General features: G+C 30.1%; 1 protein-coding gene across 6 annotated transcripts in view; it reads left to right on the forward strand.

Moving 5' to 3' along the window:
* Positions 1–21,368, forward strand: part of LOC139516615 (WD repeat-containing protein 64-like) — a 46,265-nt gene that overhangs the window by 19,169 nt on the left and 5,728 nt on the right. For 3 of the 6 annotated variants that reach the window (XM_071306809.1, XM_071306810.1, XM_071306814.1), the window contains 18 exons: positions 311–459; positions 1,607–1,730; positions 2,119–2,282; positions 2,899–3,093; positions 3,586–3,710; positions 4,831–4,968; positions 7,252–7,393; positions 8,625–8,736; positions 9,488–9,663; positions 10,078–10,183; positions 10,406–10,467; positions 10,914–11,026; positions 11,883–12,000; positions 12,468–12,559; positions 13,489–13,606; positions 14,014–14,049; positions 15,922–16,002; positions 17,350–17,445. In XM_071306809.1, the coding sequence (XP_071162910.1) occupies positions 311–459; positions 1,607–1,730; positions 2,119–2,282; positions 2,899–3,093; positions 3,586–3,710; positions 4,831–4,968; positions 7,252–7,393; positions 8,625–8,736; positions 9,488–9,663; positions 10,078–10,183; positions 10,406–10,467; positions 10,914–11,026; positions 11,883–12,000; positions 12,468–12,559; positions 13,489–13,606; positions 14,014–14,049; positions 15,922–16,002; positions 17,350–17,445 (2,147 nt within the window). Of the gene's footprint in view, positions 1–310; positions 460–1,606; positions 1,731–2,118; positions 2,283–2,898; positions 3,094–3,585; positions 3,711–4,830; positions 4,969–7,251; positions 7,394–8,624; positions 8,737–9,487; positions 9,664–10,077; positions 10,184–10,405; positions 10,468–10,913; positions 11,027–11,882; positions 12,001–12,467; positions 12,560–13,488; positions 13,607–14,013; positions 14,050–15,921; positions 16,003–17,349; positions 17,446–19,714; positions 19,749–21,368 lie in introns of all 6 variants that reach the window. The other 3 variants (XM_071306812.1, XM_071306811.1, XM_071306813.1) reach the window with 2 other exon arrangements.

Below are 21,368 nucleotides of genomic sequence, written 5' to 3' on the forward strand. Positions count from 1 at the left end.
AGAAAAAAACGTAATTTTTTGCTGTATATTTATTGAAATTAAAAAAAATGCACTAGTTACAGTTTTATAAAATTTGGTCCACATAATCTCTGTGCAAAATGAAACAAAACGTCGTTTAAAAAAATAGGGGTCCATGCCCTCGTTTTCAAATTAAATCAGTTTGAATTGTAAAAATCAGTCGAAAAATGCATCTTTTCCCGATATGTTACAGTTTGATGTCGCAAAAATAACATTTTATGTTAGCAATGTCATAACCTCCCCTGTAACTGTATTGTATGCCCTTAAAAAAATTCTCAATTTTCATCCAAAGGTTCCAGTGTGATAGATTCCTGGCCATTAACTAGAGCTGTACAGGACACTATGCAAGTACCCCATACACACGACAGACCAGTTAGTCAAATATTGTACAACAGAGAGCTGGGGCAAATAGTTACAATATGTACAGAATCTGTTATAAAGGTATGTATAGAAATCAAACTCCAATTACTATAAGAAGAAAAAACTACTCAGTAAAATCCTAAACAATAGAGAGCTAGATCAAATTTTCACACTGAATAGAGAATCCTCAATTTATAGTCTCCATATGATATAAGATTTATGTATGAGAAATGAATCTGTCAAATGTTTATCAACAGGATTCTTTGCTAAATTGTCACAAATGAACAGGTTTTTTTTTTAAATATATGTTTCCCCTACAGTTAAAGTCATATGAAACTTCAAATTAAAAAAAAAATATGCATATGTTTTTTGAAACTAAATGGATAGTTTTCATTATACAACTTATGTACATATACTTTTTTCTGAGGAAAATTCTTTAATTTGTCCACATTTAGAAGAAGTTTACTTATTTTTAATTGCTTGCTGCCAGGATGCAATTTGCTGACATATTTTCAGTATGCATGGTGACCTAAGCGTGACCCTCCTCGTAAAAATCCGGTGATAGCAATACGCATGAATCTGTCATTAAAATAAACAATTGCCTGATTGTATATGTTAAACACGTGCTAAATACCCATGCTTTTTGTTGATTATTTACTATAAGGTGACAATCGGTAAACTTCGGCTTCAAAACACAGCATTTAATGAGTAGCCATATTTGTTAAATCATAACAGACAGATAGAAAAAAAATTGACGATTATACGATATATTTGCGTAAAAAATGATAAAATCGTGCACAGAGGACTAAGTTTATGATATATACATGGTTCAAGAATTGGATGTACATTATTTTTCACCAGTCACTCGTTTCTTATGACTTTAATGAAAAAGGCAATAGGTTTACATTACACATATTGAATTTGGTTAACATAAGACTTGATTCAAATGTAAAGTGTGTCACAAACAAAGATTTAGGCTAACTTTTGAAAGTCTGTTAAGTAAATATCTTTCACTCAAAATATGATTTTCTTTTTTTAAAAGTAGGACCTTGTAATGATTCTTCTAAATCCAAATATTTCTTAAATATAAACTGATTGCATATTTATATTTAAAATGATTAGAAAACACCAATACTATAAAATAGTTTGAAATGAGATTTCAACATAATATAAATTTAATTGTATGGATAGATTATTCTATTTAACTCATTTGATTGTATTGCTATAGGTATGGGAATATGAGTCAGGAAAGCGTGTGTATACAATAACAGATGCGCATGGACCTAATGTGGAAGTGACTGCATGTTGTTTAGATTCATCAGGGTACAGACTAGCTACAGGAGGATTTGATGGTTAGTATGTATTAGTGGGAATAAGTCGATGAACAATCAATTATTACATTCCAAAGAAAAAGAACTACTTTATTAAAAGAAGCTCCCTGAAGAAATAATTTCTTAAACAAATGAGGCTCCTATTTTTAAATCAAGGATACATTCAACACAAAAAATTGGTTTTAAATCAAGATAAATTTTATGTTTTAAGCTTCATATGTTTTTTTTTTATATGTATCATTTAATATCATCAGAAACATTAACAGCCAAAAAGTTGAAAAAAACCTTTCTTAACTCAAATTTTCCCATTGGGAGTTGCCAGCTGAATTTTATAATAATCTTTTTCTTTTAGAAATGGATGTAACTAATTGAAAAAAAATAAAGTTGATTTTTTTTTCTGATATTTTAGGCTCCATCAAAGTATGGGATTTTGGTTCTGGACAGGAACTGAAACATAAGTCTGGTAGACAGTCTGATGAAGATCTCAGTATAGTAGGAATGAAATACTGGAGTCTGGACAAGGATAGAGTCATACTTACAGCAGGCTGGAATAATAAAATTAGAGTCATTCTGGTAAGTTAGAAATTTATTCATCAAAATCAAATAATCCAAAATCATCAATGAATTTTGTAGACACTGATTAGTACGGCCTTCAACAATGAGCAAAACATATACTGCTTAGTCAACTATTAAAGGCACTAAAAGATAAATGTAAAACAATTCAAACAAGAAAACTTCAGCCTGATTTACATGTATGTACAAAATAATGAAAGAAAAACAAATGTGCTGCACAGAAACAAACAACAACCACTGAATTGCATGCTCCTAACTTGGGACAGGGACATACAGAATGTGGGGGGGGGGGTTAAACTAGGTTGATGGTTCTATAAAGTAATTTTTTGTGGCTATTAACAGTGTAAGACAACTAGTACTGATCATGAATAAAAAGGAGAAATACTTAAATTACACAGCAACACAGCTACACTAAAACAAAAAATTCTAGAGATCAAAATACTGATTTTTGGCACTGCATAATTATTTCATGCAGGTTCTACCCTAAGTTAGTGTTAACCTGTTATTTTTTTGCAATTTTCAAACTGAGATTATAAATTTGCTCTACGAAAATAGGAAAATTACATATATAATTATGATCATTTCAACTCTTATTGTTCTAAAATATCTTTTGTAGGATAATAATGAGAGTTATGATTTACCCAGTGTACGAGAGTTTAGTGATGTATATTTCTTTACCAAAGATATTGATGTTAGTGCTTCATTGAGTGATCCATTCACAGCAGACCCATTACCTGATATAGGACAGAATTCTAATGTATCTAAATCTTCCAAGAAAAATTCTATTATGTCTAATAATGTATTTAAAAAGGTGAGTAGTGATGTCATTGTTGGATAAAATACTAGAATTTTATTTATGTGACTAAAAACAATAATCATATACAAAATTTTCCAACTCAGATCTTGTCTAATATCAACATACTATAAATGGGAAATAATTACAAAAAATATTAGTCTATACGGCTAAAGCTTATGAATTTTGAATCTTAGGGAATGAATTTTCTAACTGAAAGCTGAAGGAATGCATTATTAAAATGATTACTGCTTCAAAAAGGTATCATGAAATTTGAATTATAAAATTATTTTTCCAGACACATTATAAATATTTTGGTCAATGCAGAACCTTTATTTTAATGTTGCTTACATGTATGATAAAATAACAGACAGTATTAGTAGAACTTTTGTTGTCTGAAAATGTTCTTATACCAAATGACAGATTTTACTAACTCTGATGAAATGTCTCTGTTGTTTGTTGTTTTTTTTTTTTTAATTTTAATTCACGTTCTGATTCTTTTCTTTTCAGGATTATTTATTAACACTAAATGAGATGTCAACAATAGAGACGTTTTCACAAAATACTCTGTATACTGGTTGTAGTAATGGTAAACTTATCACATGGAACATAGAGAAATCTAGTGTTGATAAAGTGTAAGTAAGATATTTTAAATTAAACAAGATGGGAAAAAACTTTTGAAATTTTACAGTTTATTTTGCTCGTAAAGGATTAAAACAACTAATTCATTGCACCATTGCTCTCTATATAAAAAAGAAGATGTGGTATGATTGCCAATGAGACAACTATCCACAAAAGACCAAAATGACACAGACATTAACAACTATAGGTCACCGTACGGCCTTCAACAATGAGCAAAGCCCATACCGCATAGTCAGCTATAAAAGGCCCCGATAAGACAATGTAAAACAATTCAAACGAGAAAACTAACGGCCTTATTTCTGTAAAAAAATGAGAGAATAACAAATATGTACCACATAAACAAATGACAACCACTGAATATACAGGCTCCTGACTTGGGACAGGCACATACATAAATAATGTGGCGGGGTTAAACATGTTAGCGTATGTTAATTTCTGCAATTTCAAGCTTTTAAACCCATTTTGTCTTAAATTCCCAAAAAAACGACAATCATGTCATGTTGAAAACTGTACCTTATGTGACTTTTACTAAAAGATACAACATACCATTATTTCCCTATCAGAGCTTTCTTGTTCCTTGAAGATTGATAATACAAAAACAGGTTCTTCTGATATAAGCAACAGGGCAAATATGCACTTCTATATAAATTCATGAATGTTTTGTACCTTTCAAAACAAATATTTACTTATTGACAGAGTTGCAACTATGTGTCAGAACTATTTTTTTGTTAAAATATGTAAAACTTTCTTGAGTGTTTTATTTTACCAGTTCAAATTAATGGTTATGTACCTAAACATTATACCTGTGTTGAGATTTTTTTTCTCTGAAATACCAATTCGCCGTTTCAGAATCTAATGCATCCTGGGTAATATTTTCAAAAGTGTACACCAAAACGTCGTGATTGGTTAAAAATGTCATAAACAATGGAAATTCAACCAATGACGTGACGTTATTTTCATTTTGGGGTACGAACAATGAAATTACCCATGATTCTTTAGATTCTTAAACGGCCAATTTACAATGTAAATTTTGAAGCATTGTTAAGTTGGAGACAGAAGATTCATGCAAAATTTTGTTTGGTATTCTCTATTCAGTCATTGCTGTGATTTCAGACATGAAATACAAGATCCTGAAGAAACCTCTTCTCCACCAACCAGTCGACACAGATCAAGACAGGGAGGGGAAAAGAAAATTAATCAAATCAAATTTCTAATACATCAAGAGAAGAAACTTAGTCCAGAATATTTAAAGTGAGTATACAAGATGGTTTATATGCTTTATATCTCGTAAAAACCTAGAATTATTTTTTTTATGATGCAAGTATTTCAGGAAAAATTATATTTTTAATTATTAGAGCTATTCCATTAAAATGTATATGGGAGGATAGGACGGGACTTTTAAAATATCCCTACAACCAAGAACCATTTTTATTAGATAATTTTGCATAATGATAATAGATACATACTGAAAAAAGACCCATGACCTGTATTCAATATTCAAACTTCCCATTCTTCCCTCGCACATACATTTTAAGGGAATAACCCTTATAGAATTAAAGAAAAAAATTGAAGAAGACATAATTCTTTAATTAATTTTTGAAACTGTACAGCTCTAGAAACTGTACATCCTTATCAGGCCATGTTCCGCATACGCTGTCATCTGACCTTTTGGATGGGGTTGAAATTAAGAACACACAATTAAATCTGTTGTATTGTAATTATTTGTGATCCACTGTGTTGTAATTATCTGATCTCCTCTGTATTGTAATTATTTGTTCTCCACAAAATTGTAATTATTTGTTCCCCATTGCATTGTAACTATTTGTTCTCCACAACATTGTAATTATTTGTTCTCCACTGTATTTTAATTATTTTTCTCCATCGTATTGTAATTATTTGTTCTCCACAAAATTATAATTATTTGTTCTCCCTTATATTGTTATTACTTGTTCTCCCTTCTTTTTTAGTTATTTGTTCTACACTGTTTTGTGAAATTACACATGTATTTGTTCTCCTCTGTACTGTAATGATTTTTTAGGTACAAGAAGAAGTAAGTGAATGCGTAATTGATTGGGCCTTTAACACTTTACATTTAAGGTGGTACCTAACACTACAGGGAGATAACTCTGTAAAATCAGCTAAACGTTTTAATTACGTTGTGTTGTTTAGGGAATATTAAGCTTCTCAATGATCAAAATAAGTGTTTGTCAACTGCTATTTAAGCAGTGTAAATTTTCTGATAAAACGGTTGGTTAAATTATTTTTATATTTTTATTAAAGTTTCAAAGTAAATACTTTGACAAAATTTTATGAAAATTAAACGAGCCAAGTTAATTTTAGTGAAAGTGTTGGGTACCACCTTAATGCATGCATGTACATGATTTTGTTTTACAGTAGAGATCATTCTTTTGTGTATCTGCTTTCTTGCAATTGGTCAGTTCTATTTGTGAAAGATAGAGTTTTTGGGACTCCAGCAAGCTAAAAGCTCAATATAGTCAACAACAAACAGAACCCATAAAGACATATATATCTATCATAGATTGTTAAATAAGCTTTTTGCAAAATAAGAAACATATGAAGAAAAACATGCATATGAAATAGATTTAGAAATAAAATTTGTTTTTGGATTTCTTTTTGTCACAATTTGAAAAAATTTTTAATCATTTGTGCCACCAAAGTTAAGTCTCTATTGTTACCATATTTTGCTTGAAAAAATCTCCAACCATGAGCTTCAAACTCCCAATGATAAACATTACAAACTTTTGTAACACATGAAGGCATTTTGGGCACAAATACAATGCATGTTATTGAAAAGGTAATTTACTTTATATTTACCAGTGTTCTGAAATGTTTATTTCATCAGCTGTCAGAAAATTTTGTAAATACTAAAATAGATTAGACCACTTTTAGAACCTAAGGTTAACAAAGGAATGGTCTCTGCTGTTCAGGTATACAATTGTTTTTTTAATATCAGTGCAGTGTGAATGTAATGTATTTCTGTAATTATTTCAGAACGTAATATATTAATGGTATTGAGATTTTAACATTTAATATATTCATGACCTTATTTGCATGCTAAGAAATTTCCTGTGAACATTTATGCCAAACAACCTCATTTACCAGTTTTACCTGATAAGTTTTAATTTAAACTTTGTTTTACTCTTATATTAATGTTTTCTCTGAAAGAGTAATTCGAGGCAGTTTAAAAGCATGTTTTTCCCCTTTTGCTGCTAACCAAATATCCTATGATCCCGCCCACCAGCCAGCAAGAATAAACTTCTATTACATTAAATGCAATGACTTTTTTTATGTATTTCTTTGAAGACAATTTTTTTTTATTATAAATACTTTTAATGCTTGACAAATTTTTATTCTGTTCATGTTTAGCTAAGGATAAGTAACCTTTTACAGAAACTACACTTTTAAAATTATTCTTTGCTAAGTAAATTGAGTAGAAGCAGATTTTGAGTAAGTGTATAAATAACCTTTGGTTTTAAAGAAACCATTCTTATTTGTTATTGTTTATTGTTATAGAAAGACGAAAGTTGAAGATGAGACAGAGCGAGAAGGGGCAGGTTCTCAGATGTCTCACAGATCTAAAACTTCTAGAATAGGATCCAGATTAGGTTCTAGAGTAGGATCACGACTTTCACACCATTCCAATGCACCACCTAAGGTTAATATTTATTGGTATTACTGAAGAATTTAAATCAGGGTTACGATTGAGAGTTGTTCTCTCTCACGTCATTCCAATGTGCCACATAAAGTTAGTATATTGTGTTAAGGCTAAAAAATTATATTTAGATCAAGATTCGGATTGAGTGCTTTTTGAATCACACCATTTTAAATGCACTAATTACCAAATTGTACTATTGTTGTGACATAAGTTGGAAAAATGTTATAGGCAGTATTAAATGTGTGTTTCTCACACTTTCAATTTACCACCTAATGTTAGTATATAGTTTTATCGCTATTTTGTGCATTTTGCCTTTGATCTTTTTTTGTGATAATTTTTCATATCATGCTACTCACTTGAGATGGAAAATTATTGCTAGAAACTAAGGAGGCATGTGGCGTTGCTAAGGAAATTGACATGAAATTGACACCCTCCTCATAGGTAAAATAGGGATAAACAGATTATCATTGGTCATCTCAACTCGATTGCTTTTCTCGCTTTTGCTGTACCGGCTCAAGCGAGAAAAGCAATCTCGTTGAGATGATCAACGATGATCTATAAATATGTCAAAACAAAATTATATCAGACTCAGGATTAGGGTTGAGAGCAGTTTACCTCAACATAAGATTGGACCAACTAAGGTTATTTTATAGAGTTATCACCAACATTTATATTTGAATCATAAGGACAGAGAGCAATTTTTCTAGGGCCATTCCAATGGATCATCTAAGGTTAGTACAGTCTTATGATACAGGTTTTGGGGGAAAATGTATTAGGTTCAAAATCAGATTTAGACATTCATACACACCTACAAAATCTAGTTTGATAGATTTAGCTATAAAGATTTTGCCAGTTATTTATCAGTAGGTACAGTGTTTTAAGACCTGTCATCATTAAGTTAACATCAAATCTGTTGCTTATAAATAGCTTTCAAACCAGGAGCAATGTGGTGAAGTTGTTTCTTTTTAAATGAAGAAAATCTTGCAGGTTCAGGTCCAGGTTCAATCCACCATTTTCTACATTTGAAAATGCCTGTACCAAGTCAGGAATATTACAGTTTTTGTCCATCCGTTTGATGTGTTTTATCCTTTGATTTTGCCATTTGATTAAGGACTTTCCGTTTTGAATTTTCCTCAGAGTTCAGTATTTTTGTGATTTTACTTTTCCATCATTATTGAAATATATTTAAGGAATCCTGTTTTTTAATTTTGCTTTTCAAATTCTTTTTTAGCCACCTGATAAAATAGAACAAAAAGAACAGAAGGATTTTGTAGACCAGTTAACGGCCAGAATAGAAGGTGAAGACCCTGAGAAGGAAGGAAAAGAAGAGGAAAAAGACAAGGGTAGGTTTTAAAGAGGGGGGTAGGACCTTTATAGGGACTTCGAGTCAGATGTTTTTAAGCTCAGGATTTCGGGATCCGGGATTTATATTTATTTAAATTCAGGACCTTGGGATATCGGGGTTCAGGACCCCTCCTACCCTCCCTCTTTAAATGTGGGGAACAGTAGTTAACCGATGTTCAAATTCCATATGTCAATAAAAAAGATAAATCAAGGTACTATACAAACGAAAACTGAGGGAACTGCACAAACTCCAAAACGAGCTAAGCTGGTGCATTGACATGGTGAGACTTTTCTGCTATGTATGTGTCAACCACAATGCAAATCAACACTCGGTCAAAATGTTACAACCTAGACTTGGACAGTTGTAAAAAAGTTTTATCAATTTTTGATACTGAAAATTTCAGTTATATATATTTTTTTCAGTTATATATTTTACACCAATAGCTGAAACAATTGTCAAAGTTGTGAACAAAGCAGGCATTTTCACACTATTTGTATTTCACTACAAAAACCTAAACAGTATTTTTGGCCATAAACTTTTTGATTTTTCTCTCTTTTTGTTTGACTGTAATCATTCAATGACATATGCAAAAAAAAAAAATGATTACTGTGAGTGTTCTGAAATCAGTAAAAATTGTGAATTCTGAATCAAATAACGGCCCTTTACAAAAGCAAATCTAAAATCCTAGAATATGATGCATATAAATGTCAATGTAAAAAGATGCAGTATAGAAAAACATTACTTTTTAGATGAAGAAGAAAAGAAAGATTATGAGAAACCCGACATAGAACTAAACTTACATGAGGATGAAGAGGAGGAGGAAGAAGAAGAATGGACAGAAGAGAGAAAATGGGTGGAGGAAACTTATGATCCTATCATTGTCACCGCTCACCAAGATTCTTATATCAGATTCTGGAACATGGAGGTTGGTTTAATTTTGAGGAACATTATGGCATAATGGAACGGAAAAAGGGGGGAGTTGTCAAGCATTTACTTTTTGTAATTTTCAATTTTTTGGCTATGATACAGAAAAACAAACATGATTTGTATCTAAAAGTAAAAGTACCTATCAGTTGTGAAATATAACAGAGTTCTTACTAGTCAGTTATAAGATTGTTAGGATGATGGGACATGGGTTTTTCTCATTATTGAAGCCAGTACTATGTCCTTGTTCTCTTGTGGAGTGTCGACTGATTGGCAATCATATCACATCTTATTTCTATCAGACATATTGATGTTTTATTTATTCATGAAGTAATTATTTCTTTTTCTTTTCAGTAGAACCATCATCATATCTTCTTAAGTTTCTGCTTTATGTTAAACTTTTTGTCTTTTCTAGGGTCAGGTATTACGTGAAGTGTCTGCTGTTACAAGAAGACAAGGAACTCCTGTTACTGCCCTGTGTCATGATGAACGCTGTAACATACTCATATCTGGTGATTCAAGTAAGACTTTTAATACTTATTTGAATTTTAAATTTGATGAGACCAAAAGATAAAAGATGATTTAAACTGTCCTGATGAGACATGTTCAGGTACAAAAATTAAATTTGAGAATTTTGGAAACCTTATTGACAATATATAAAGACATTCTAGTTTAAGAACAAAACAATTTTCATAAAACTTGGTTATACAATTTTATCAATTGATTTAAACTGTATATTTCAGAGGGGTATTTAACTTTATGGAGTATAGGAAAGTTCTTGAGAGACCCACAGTCAAATGATCCTGTAAGTTTTTGATAATACTGCTGCAGTTTCATAATTTTGTGGCATGTGATGTTGAGTTCCTGTTTAATAGACATAAATCCCACATTTCTTTTCATTCAAATTTTTTGGTGAAAATTTCAAGATTTTTCCTTGATTTGTACACATGCAAGTATTACTTACTGATTTGCATGAACAACTGTGTTTCAACTCATTATTGTTACTACGACATTGAAAAGTAAAAGTTTTAGCAGCTTTTTTGGCAACATCACTATTGTTGCATTATCTGGTAATGGGGTTTGTAAAAAATATGGGAGAAACTGATTTTCTTTATGGGTGCAAATGAGCCATTATTTTTCTCCTATCTTGGTTAAATAAATTTACTTTCTTACAACAAAATTAGAATCTATATGAAGGTATTCATTTCCTGAATGTTTTAATTGGTATTTTTGTATTTTCTGTGATTGTAGAGTGCAATAAAACAAGTGATCAGCTGGAGAGCTCATCTAGTGAAAGTTGTCTCCCTTGTTTATATTAACTCATTAAAGTGCATTCTGTCAGGATCTACAGATGGATCAGTCAGGTAAAGTTGTCTCCCTTGTTTATATTAACTCATTAAAGTGCATTCTGTCAGGATCTACAGATGGATCAGTCAGGTAAAGTTGTCTCCCTTGTTTATATTAACTCATTAAAGTGCATTCTGTCAGGATCTACAGATGGATCAGTCAGGTAAAGTTGTCTCCCTTGTTTATATTAACTCATTAAAGTGCATTCTGTCAGGATCTACAGATGGATCAGTCAGGTAAAGTTGTCTCCCTTGTTTATATTAACTCATTAAAGTGCATTCTGTCAGGATCTACAGATGGATCAGTCAGGTAAAGTTGTCTCCCTTGTTTATATTAACTCATTAAAGTGCATTCTGTCAGGATCTACAGATGGATCAGTCAGGTAAAGTTGTCTCCCTTGTTTATATTAACTCATTAAAGTGCATTCTGTCAGGATCTACAGATGTATCAGTCAGGTTGGTTTATTTATTATATATACTGAAGATTGTTCTTTATATTGGATTGATAATTGATTCTGTCCAGTGAATTTGTCTATATGAAAATCCACTGTTTCGTTAAGTTTACTGACAAATTAGTCAAGTTAAGATTCTAGTTGGAGTTAATTAAATCAAAAGACGTTTGTTGTCAATAATGAAAGAATAAAAGAATTGTAGAATTAATATTTTACAAATTTGTTTACATAGAAAAAAAATCTATGAGGGTTTTGTAGAAGAAACCTGGGTATGGCATATCAAATAAGAATCCATGTATATGTGATGAGTTTTACCTCTGTATTTCATAAATAATTATTTCTTTACAACAAAATAAGTAAAGTTTTGAAAATAAATATTTAAGTTTAAACTAATCTCTTGACATTATTTTATATATTTACAGAGTATGGTGGGGTTACAAAGGTAGATTTGTAGGTTTCTACGGTCAGCATCGACCATTTGTATTCCCAGAACGTGAAGAAACAGCTGGTCCTCCAACTCTTCCTTACGATATTACTGAGGTAAAAAAGTCTTGTAAACTGCTGTCTTTTTTATTTTTAGTCAGCAATAATAAGGAAATAAATGCTATTTCAAAACTGTTTTGTCTAAAACATATATAACTCTCACTCATAAAGTTATAAACTATCTGCCTAAAAGGAAATTTGAAAAGAAGTCTTGACACATCAAAATATAACTATCGGCTTTGATACTGGACATTGTTAATGTTCTAATTTTTAGCATGCCTTAAGTGTCCTGGCAAGAAAGTATTATTCCAGTATCAGTACTTTCTGCCATAAAGACTTGTATTTAGCTCATTGTTGAAGAAGGTGTGACCTATAGTTGCTAACAATTATGTTATATGCTTTCCGGTGAATAGTTAGCTTATTGGCAATCATACCAGATCTTCTTATGTTTATATTATATATTTGTTTGATAATAATGGTGGATTCAACTAATTTTACTTTAAATTGAACTTAACTGATTTTAGGGACCACTAGCTCCAGTTCAAGAGAAAAGTGCTAAACAAACCATAAGAACTGTACAGAAATACGAATATCCACTTATATTTGATAATGAGAAGTAAGTTTTATTCTACTGCCATTAAGATATAGTTGTAAATTCGTGTAAAAAACATGTTAATAATAACACAACCATAAAATCTTGCTGAAAACTAGAAGTGTTGACTTGGGAAACAGTGACCATACCTGCAAGTGTGACTTTATGAATTTTTTAACAATGAACATTTAAGAGTACTTGACCAAATATTTTTTAAAGAAGTTTGAGTATACAGCTTCAGACAAATTGTGTAGAATTGTAAAAGTTTTGGAAAAAAAACCCATGATGGAACAGGCCATGGGAGATAACTCAGTAATGTAATGTGCTATTTTCAACTGTACTGTGATAACTATTTTGTTATAGAATAGGCTATTTGCCTATTCCCGTAATTGACCCTGTAATTAGAGATCCCTCTTTCAGTTGTCTCCCTTATGGGGGACATTAATTTTCATTTATAATGGAGAGTTATCTTTAAGGTTTTCAAATCTTTTAATTACATTAATTTGTTGTTAATCTAAAAACTTTTGACATCAGAAATTATTTTTTATGAAAAATTAGTTAAACTGCCGATACATCACTTTCAATTCATCATGCTTTGCATTGGCAAAAGCCAATTTTGTCCGGTATGGAACCAGTCTAGGGTTGACAAAGGGAAGTAATTTGTTTAAAAAGTGTGTAGTAACAGAATCAAATCGGTAATTGGCAAATGGACTATTAAGTATCGATTTGCTGGTTAATTTTTTAATTATTTTTTTTTAAGATTTCAAAATATTAAAAAAAAATAACAAAAAATCAAAATTCTTTTTAGGTGTAGAAATTTGAAGTTTGTGACAATTGGTTACCCATGAATAAAAATGAAAAAATATATTTTGACAGTAGTTAAGTTTGATAGTACGACTTTTGACTTATTATGTTGAACCACCTTAATAGCCATTTGGTTTTTTTTTATCCAGGTGGACACCATTTAGAAGATCGGCATACATTAGACAATCAGAGGCCCCTCCTCCAAAGAAAAAACCTTTTACATATGAAATAGATAAAAAGTTCTTTGGAGCTTTGATTAAACCTAAGGTGAATATTTATTTTTCTTCATAGTCCAAGTGATATAAGATCAAGCAAATTTATATATTAGAAAAATTAATGAATACTGAAAAAACTTTATTTTTAGTATTTGGATTTAACCAAAAAAAATGTTTTGAAAGATATCCCCTGTACCGTTTTGCAGAGTAGCCTCCAATTTATTGTTTTACTGTAAATAATTTCAGGGAAAAATAGGGAAAAAAACTGTTATTGCCATTGAACTTTTAGTTATTATATATTTCAAAGAATAATTTACCCAACAACTCAAGTTTTTAGGGAAGTCAAATGAGTCTCAATTCTTGTTATGGCCTGAAAATAATGGCTAAAACCAAAAAAGAAATCTGAGACTAGTAGGTTTTAAAGTCTTCATAGTAAATGAAAATTGTTACTTATTTCAGGATAATTTAAACAGATTTTTAGAACTACATAAGAAGGTGAATGTTGTATGAGCTACAAAATAACTTAAGTTTTGATGCCAGAACATGTGTATAACAGTTGTTTTCACACAAAGCAGACACTTAATTCACACTCCAGAAATACTTTTTGTTCACTTTAACACTTGACCATTCCCTTATTTTTCAAGCACCTAATCAAATCTGGGAATTGTTCTCTCTAACTGTCTGAATAAATTACTCAGTCTTCCCTTATTGAATTTAGTTTGTAAATATATTTAAATACCTGATGCCTTATCTTCGAATATTGTTCCATAAACTGTTCTGGATTTTTTACTAACTCTGTGTTGTCTCGTGAACTGTTGTAATAAGGAATAGGAAAATAATTTTTTAAGGCATCATAATGATACTAAAATTCTATGTGTTTAAAAAGAAATTGAAATGATATTTTAAATTACACTTCAACTTATGTAGGCAAATTCCTATTGCATGTTTATACATGTATACCAGAAATGCAGTAAAATTTAATTCACCTGAAAGCAGATTAAAAATATAGATTTCTAGCATAAGATTATATCTTCATTTCAAGTTTTTTGTTATATAGGATATTCAGGATTGCTTACAGTTTGCTTCAGGATAAGTTATATTGATAGATTGATTGAAAACTGCATAATGTCAAGTGGCAACAATTGCATGAACGTTCAGGATGATATTCTGCTTTGTACTAGTTTGAGAGGGATTTTAAATATTCAGGTTTACTGTTATTTGGTGTCAAACTCTCCTGCACTCATGACACACATGCTTAAATAAGACCACTAAGGCTGATTGAGAACAGTTATAATCCTGGCCACGGCACCAAAACAAGTTTTGAATAGAAATTCTTACACAATTCACTGTTTCAGAATCTAAAGGTCTATAGATGCATTGTTCATACCTCAAATGAAAATAAAGATATAAAATTGGTTGACTATTTAAGGTTTAAGACATTGTTATTCAATCATGATTTTTTGGTCTTCACTTCTGAAAATATTTCCCACAATGCATAGGATTCTGAAATGGTGAGTTAACATACTGTTATACACATATAACACTTTGCAGGCACTGGTTATGTGAAAATGGTGTTTTGCAGTTTTGAACCTTTTTGTCTGTTTGATTTTTTTTAGTGCAATCACAGAAAAAAAGTCATAGATTTAGCATTGTGTGGATTGTGTTAATTTTAATACAATATATATTTTTGTTGCAAACGCTGTTAAGACAAAACTGGTGTATTGATGGCCATTTTACTATTATTTGTAGTATGATATTTTGGTGTACATCAATTTGATAAGTAGTCAAAATTTATTTAATTCTGCAATGGTGAATTTTCAATAGTAAGTAACTGTTATGTGATGCTAGATAAATTTAGTGATATATTGTATTTTTTTGTGTCAAACATATCAAAAAGTGTTTTTTTAGGAGTGATGCAGTGTTGAACAAATCTTCATTTTTAGTTAAACTTCCAAAAACAATCCTGTTTTGCATTTAGTGTTTTATGACCTCAAAGATTTTTATTAAATATATTGTTTGTAATTCATTGAAGTGAGTTCACATAAACCATTTATTCAGATTGATGTTTTGATGTGGTCTGATAGGTTTTGATAGTTTACATGAAATATTCAAAGTTTCTGTCTGCTGGGGGATAAATTCCATCAGCTATGTTAAAAAAATCCCCAACAACTTTTGAGGACAATCAATATTTGAAAATATAAACATAGTTGTCTGCAAAACATTTTAATTGATGCTTAGATAGTATTTATAATTATAAGTTATAAAAATAATAAGAAGAGGTTCAAGTATGGAGGCCTTAACTAAGTGCATTCATTCAGAATTTTGACAACCATTATCATCAATATAACCTTATGTATTTAATTTTAGGCATATAATCATCATTTAGAGAGCATAATAACAGGAGACAAGAATCAAGGAGCTGTGTTTAGAGCTTTGCCGGTATACAGGGTAAGATTTCCAGTAGAGTAGGTTTCAAAATTTCCTCCATATGTTTATTCTGTTTTATTGTTCAAAATATATATAGATACACAAAAAGACATCTGTAATACTTGTTTACTGATTTGATTAAAATTCCTCTATCCCTCATGTTGCTATGACATTTTTTTTTAATTTGGTATGTACATTTAAGAATGGGTAATGAATGCTGCACTTCTACTGATATAAATTGGTATACTCTGTTAATAAATAAATGTGTTAAGAAATATCTTCCCCATTTCAGAAAATTTACCTGATGAAAATTTAATCATTTTAGTCATTCTGAATAAGTTCATTGATTTCAAATATGTACACAATATTACATTAATTCAGTTGGTAGGGACCAATCAGGTAATAGATGTTGAATTTCAACTGCATCTAGAACATGCATGGTAGTTTGGATCTGAAATTTCTAAAGACCTCATTCAAGATTCAAACTCTTTAAAGTTACGTAAATTCTTTTCTCTAATTCTATGGAAATTTATCCCTTTCTGAAACCCATTGTATAATAAAATTTAATCAACGTGTGGTTGCCGGTGATCTCAAAAGATCATTGGATGATTTTAAGGGTCATAACCTTTTTAGCTAACTGGATGAATCAAAAAATGCTAACAGGTGTTAATGAAATTGACAACTTCGTGGAATGTGAAAGGCACTGACGAGGGGATTTTCGTTTACCCAAAAAAGAAAATTTATTTTTTAATCATTAGATAAACAGATCCAATCTTGATAGTTAAATTATAAATTTCAAAAAATTGATAATTTAACTATCTCGATTGGATAAATCCGATAATCCACTGGTATCAATGTAAGAATCTATATTTAAAAATCTATAAAAAGAATAACCATCTTACAACACAAGCCTTCACATGTGTACTCCCAATTCAAACTAATATTCTTCATGAACAAAATGATATGAATAGTAGATATTTGAAATACTTCAAAACTTTAGCAGTCCAATAAAATCAGGAAAGCAAACTTCACCAAGCAACTCTTATCTTCAACAAAAGGCAACTATCTGAAACTGTACAACAAAATATACAAACTATGATTATTTTTTTTTCTCCAGAAAACAAACAATGTTTTGAAATCAAAACAATGTTATCTACTGTTTGGGTTGTGGTCTCTTTGACATACTCCCAATTTTAATTTTCAATTTTATTCCTAAATGAATAAAAAACACTTGATGATTGATCCTTCTGCTGAACAGGGAATTCATCATCGTTTGCCTCAAACATTTATCGCCAACCTACCCTTTGTGTATTTTGTAATTTCTCAGTATACCAACATGCTTGTCTATTTAATTTTCTTTTGCTGCAGGTTAAAACACCAAAGAAAATAAAGGAGCCAGAATTAGGATTTAAACTGCCTCATAACAATGAAGCTTCCAGTATCATGTTTGGTGGAGCAAGCAAGGTATGGTGATGTTACTATGTAGATTACACTCTTTTAAATATTTAAGATAGTTGAAGAATATTACAGTATATTTTCTATTAGATGGTGTATTTGGTACTCCATATCTGGCTGTAGGGACTGCAATATTATCCTTGTAGGATAGGAAACAGATTGCTCTACTTTCTGCAAGTTTTTTGCAAGTGGTTAATTCTTGTTTTACTGGAGTTTTTTTATAAGAAAAACTGAGTAAACGAAACTTTATTTGGTCCTATTTCATGTATTAACAGGTGCACTATTCATGTGACATATACCAGGTTACTAAATAAGGGCAATCAGAGATTTAATTTTACAAATGTAATTAGATTGTTAAAAACTCAATTGCTGTATAAATAAAAAAAAAATGCATGGCAAAATTTATGTAAATCTGATAAAAGTTATCTTAATTAAAAAGCTAGCAGTTAGATGTGTCATTGTTTTAAATATGGCAGTATGTTTTGTAAGTGCAGCATCTTCTTATTATCATATTCATGTAACAGATTTAAAGGTATGTCTCCTGGCAATAAAACTTGTTTTAGGTAGAGCATTCTTTGTTACTTCTTTGTCTCATCACTCTCAAGTATTCTTTTCTCTTTTGGAAAGTTTTTTCTATGCATCATGATTGTTAAGCATTGTTTTAATTTCAGTTTACATTTTAATTACATTGTAAGTAAACTAAAGAAACACTAGAAAACCTACCCTTCCAACTAGTGAAATAAAATGCCATAAATACCAAGATAAATACATTTAATGTATATGTTGTTTGTGTCATTGTTTCTGAGTCTGTATGTTGCCAATATTGCAGTGGTACCCATGCACCATATCCATATTTGTATGCAACTTTGAACATAATTTATTAAATCATTCATATATAAGAAAAATAATATGGGACTTAATATACATCCTTGTTTCGATCCAAAGATCAGAACCAAATAGTCTATTGGCTAATCGTTTTAATAGTTCATGTAGCAACCGAAGTTTTAGATGTGGATATCTTTTTGGTCAAGAAAAAAAAAATTACCAGGAACCATCAGAATATATTGAAACTTTTTATTTATGGGTATTTTTTCAATATTTATTTTAATGTTGGTTAATATTTAGGCTTAGTTAGTAATAAAAAATATTGAGGGCATTTGCAAACTAAGTTACTTTGCATTTATTGTAGGAATAAAAAAAATGTAAGAAAGATATTATCTTAAAAACTGTGAACACAAGAAATGGTCTCTTCACAATAATTATCAACCCTAACAGTGCCTTGGGGAAAAGATCTCTTGTCCATGTTTACCTAAGATTTTTTTTTTCATCTTTAGAATAAATATTTGACATTGACTCATTTTCTTTTATATAAAGTAAGTTATGGTTTATTATTTTGTATTCTAATTTGAATATATTGACATAAGACAAAACAATATATCCTTTTCCTACTTCTTAAGAAAAGAGATTTCAGTTTTTTTTAGGAATTACGTATTACGTTCTATTGTTTTATGATCTAGTATGAATGATGTGTCTTTTTGGTATGGTTCTTTTTTTTTTCATTTTGAACTATTTTCCAAAAGAAAAACCAAGATTATAGACTGGTCAGACATAACAATCCCTATCTACTGATAACTTCAAGGCACTGTGCAAATATACTCTGAATATGCATGTTTGAAATAATTTTTATAATTCAATAAAAGACAACACTCACTCAATGACAATTGAAACAGACTATGTGTTATATGTGTGCACACTTTGTGACTTTGTCTTGATAATCACATCCAATGTATGTGGCACATAGCAAACTTGTTTTTATGTTAACCGTACCTGTATAATCTATTATTATGTCTTTGAAAGGAAAATATGAAATTCAGGACAATATCATTCTCTCCTATAATAGTTAATGAGCATTATGTATTCCATAAATCTATCTGTCTGTCTGTATTCCCATTTCAGGTTTTGGTTTCAGGTTACAGTTAGTGTATACATCAAATTTAAACTTAGGACCCATGTATAATTAAGTGACAATTGATTAAATATGTCAATTTAGACTTTTGACCTATATTCTTCAGTTCATTGAACAAAGAAATTTAATAGCTTGGGAAGGACATAGGGTCATTGGGAAACATACTCTTGTTTAAGGCTTTAATTGAATATCTTTTTCTGAATGATTTCTTAAGTGAGGACATTTTATTAGTGTATAAATTCATACTTTCTGAATTCATTGATTTCATTTGCTGTTGTCACATGATAAATGACACGTGACTTATTTCTCTAGCAGGAGGATATGAGAAAGACTAATAATGTCTAAAGTAAGACGTCTTCTTTTGTTGATTGATATGTTAGGCTGAGAGGTACAAGACTTTCCACAATTTAATAACCTAGAATTCTTTTATGCACATTAAATGACCGAAATATTTTTGTATTTTTATATAATGATGAATATATGGCTATAGATCTTCTTATTTGAGCTTTTCCTATCTTTACTTAACATAATTTTTATTGAAAATCTTTAAATTTTTCAAAACATGCAATAAAATTTTCTGTTCATTAGTAAAACAAATTGAAAAGTTTATTTTTCCAGTATTGAATTTCTTTTACCTCTCTTTTGTAAGTCTGTTATGTTTGATATTTTTAATTCAAATGAACAGATTTACTCCTGACATTCTGTTTGTAGGAAGCTGGAACAAAATATTTTTGTTTTATTTGGTTTTTATTTTAGCAAAGTCTGTATGTCAGATTCCCTAGAAAAGTGTTTTATCTCATTGTTTGGTTTGGTTTGGTTGCAGTTCAAGCATTAATCAAATCATAAATAATCTGATTTTATTAGAAATGCAGTCCAAAGTTGCAAGAACATAATGTTGAAAAGGAGATTGGATTCAAGGTTTAGGGGGTTAATTTTCATTAAAAAGGAAACTCTTCAGAAAATACTAAATGATAATAACATGTCTATGTCTACATTGATTGAGTTTTATTTCCATTTTAATCTTTGCCCTTTTTCACAAAAACAGAAACAGTAGAATTAAATTTATCCATCATTTATTCATTTATGCTGAACAAAATAATTTTCTCCCTAAATAATTATTCATATACTGAACTTATAAATAATTTTCAATCCTCCTTTTTGGAACCAAAATTGCTAAAATGAAACTCTAGAATATCTGTTTCTATTTGGTAGTACATGTATTGAAAATAAACCAGATATGCATTCATATTCTATACCAAAGATAAAAGGTTTTAAGGGGGTTCGCGGGTCTAAATCATTTATATAGGATTTCTCTATATTTTTCTATAAATGAACTTTATCTTATATTTAATAGAAAAATAAAATAAAAAAATGGGGTCACCGTTCATTTGCGCTCACAATCTGCCTTCAAAAGAAGCATACATCTTTGTAAAAGTTTTTTTCTTCTGTTGAACTAATAGGAGAAATAAAGGTAATATCGAAATAAAAATAGAAATTTATTACAGAAATCGCTCAAATTTTACAATAATTTAGTTTAAGTACAGCATATATCGAAATTATATTATACAAATATAGCCTTTGTATGAGGTCGATACAAGGATATATTGACCTGAAAGAAGTATATTGACTGAGGACGAATTCCGAGGTCAATATACTTCTTTGGGTCGATATATCCTGTATTGACCTCATACAAAGGCTATATTTGTTATATTATTAATTTCCGACCATGTTTGTATCAAAATCGTCATTTAGGTTTGTTGGAACTTTATAGATATTACATTGTCTCCTTGACAATAACAACATATTAGTTGTTATTTCATTTACTTTTTTTTTTGGCATCTTATGTATTTGAAGATTTTTTTTCGTCAAATAATCGATCACAGCAGATATCATTTGTTTCAAAACGTCCTGAAATTCATTACATGACGTCACAAAGTATATCGGTTTTTAGATATTCTATAAATAA

Source organism: Mytilus edulis, chromosome 3 (genome assembly GCF_963676685.1).
Source record: "Mytilus edulis chromosome 3, xbMytEdul2.2, whole genome shotgun sequence".
Classification (NCBI taxonomy): domain Eukaryota; kingdom Metazoa; phylum Mollusca; class Bivalvia; order Mytilida; family Mytilidae; genus Mytilus; species Mytilus edulis.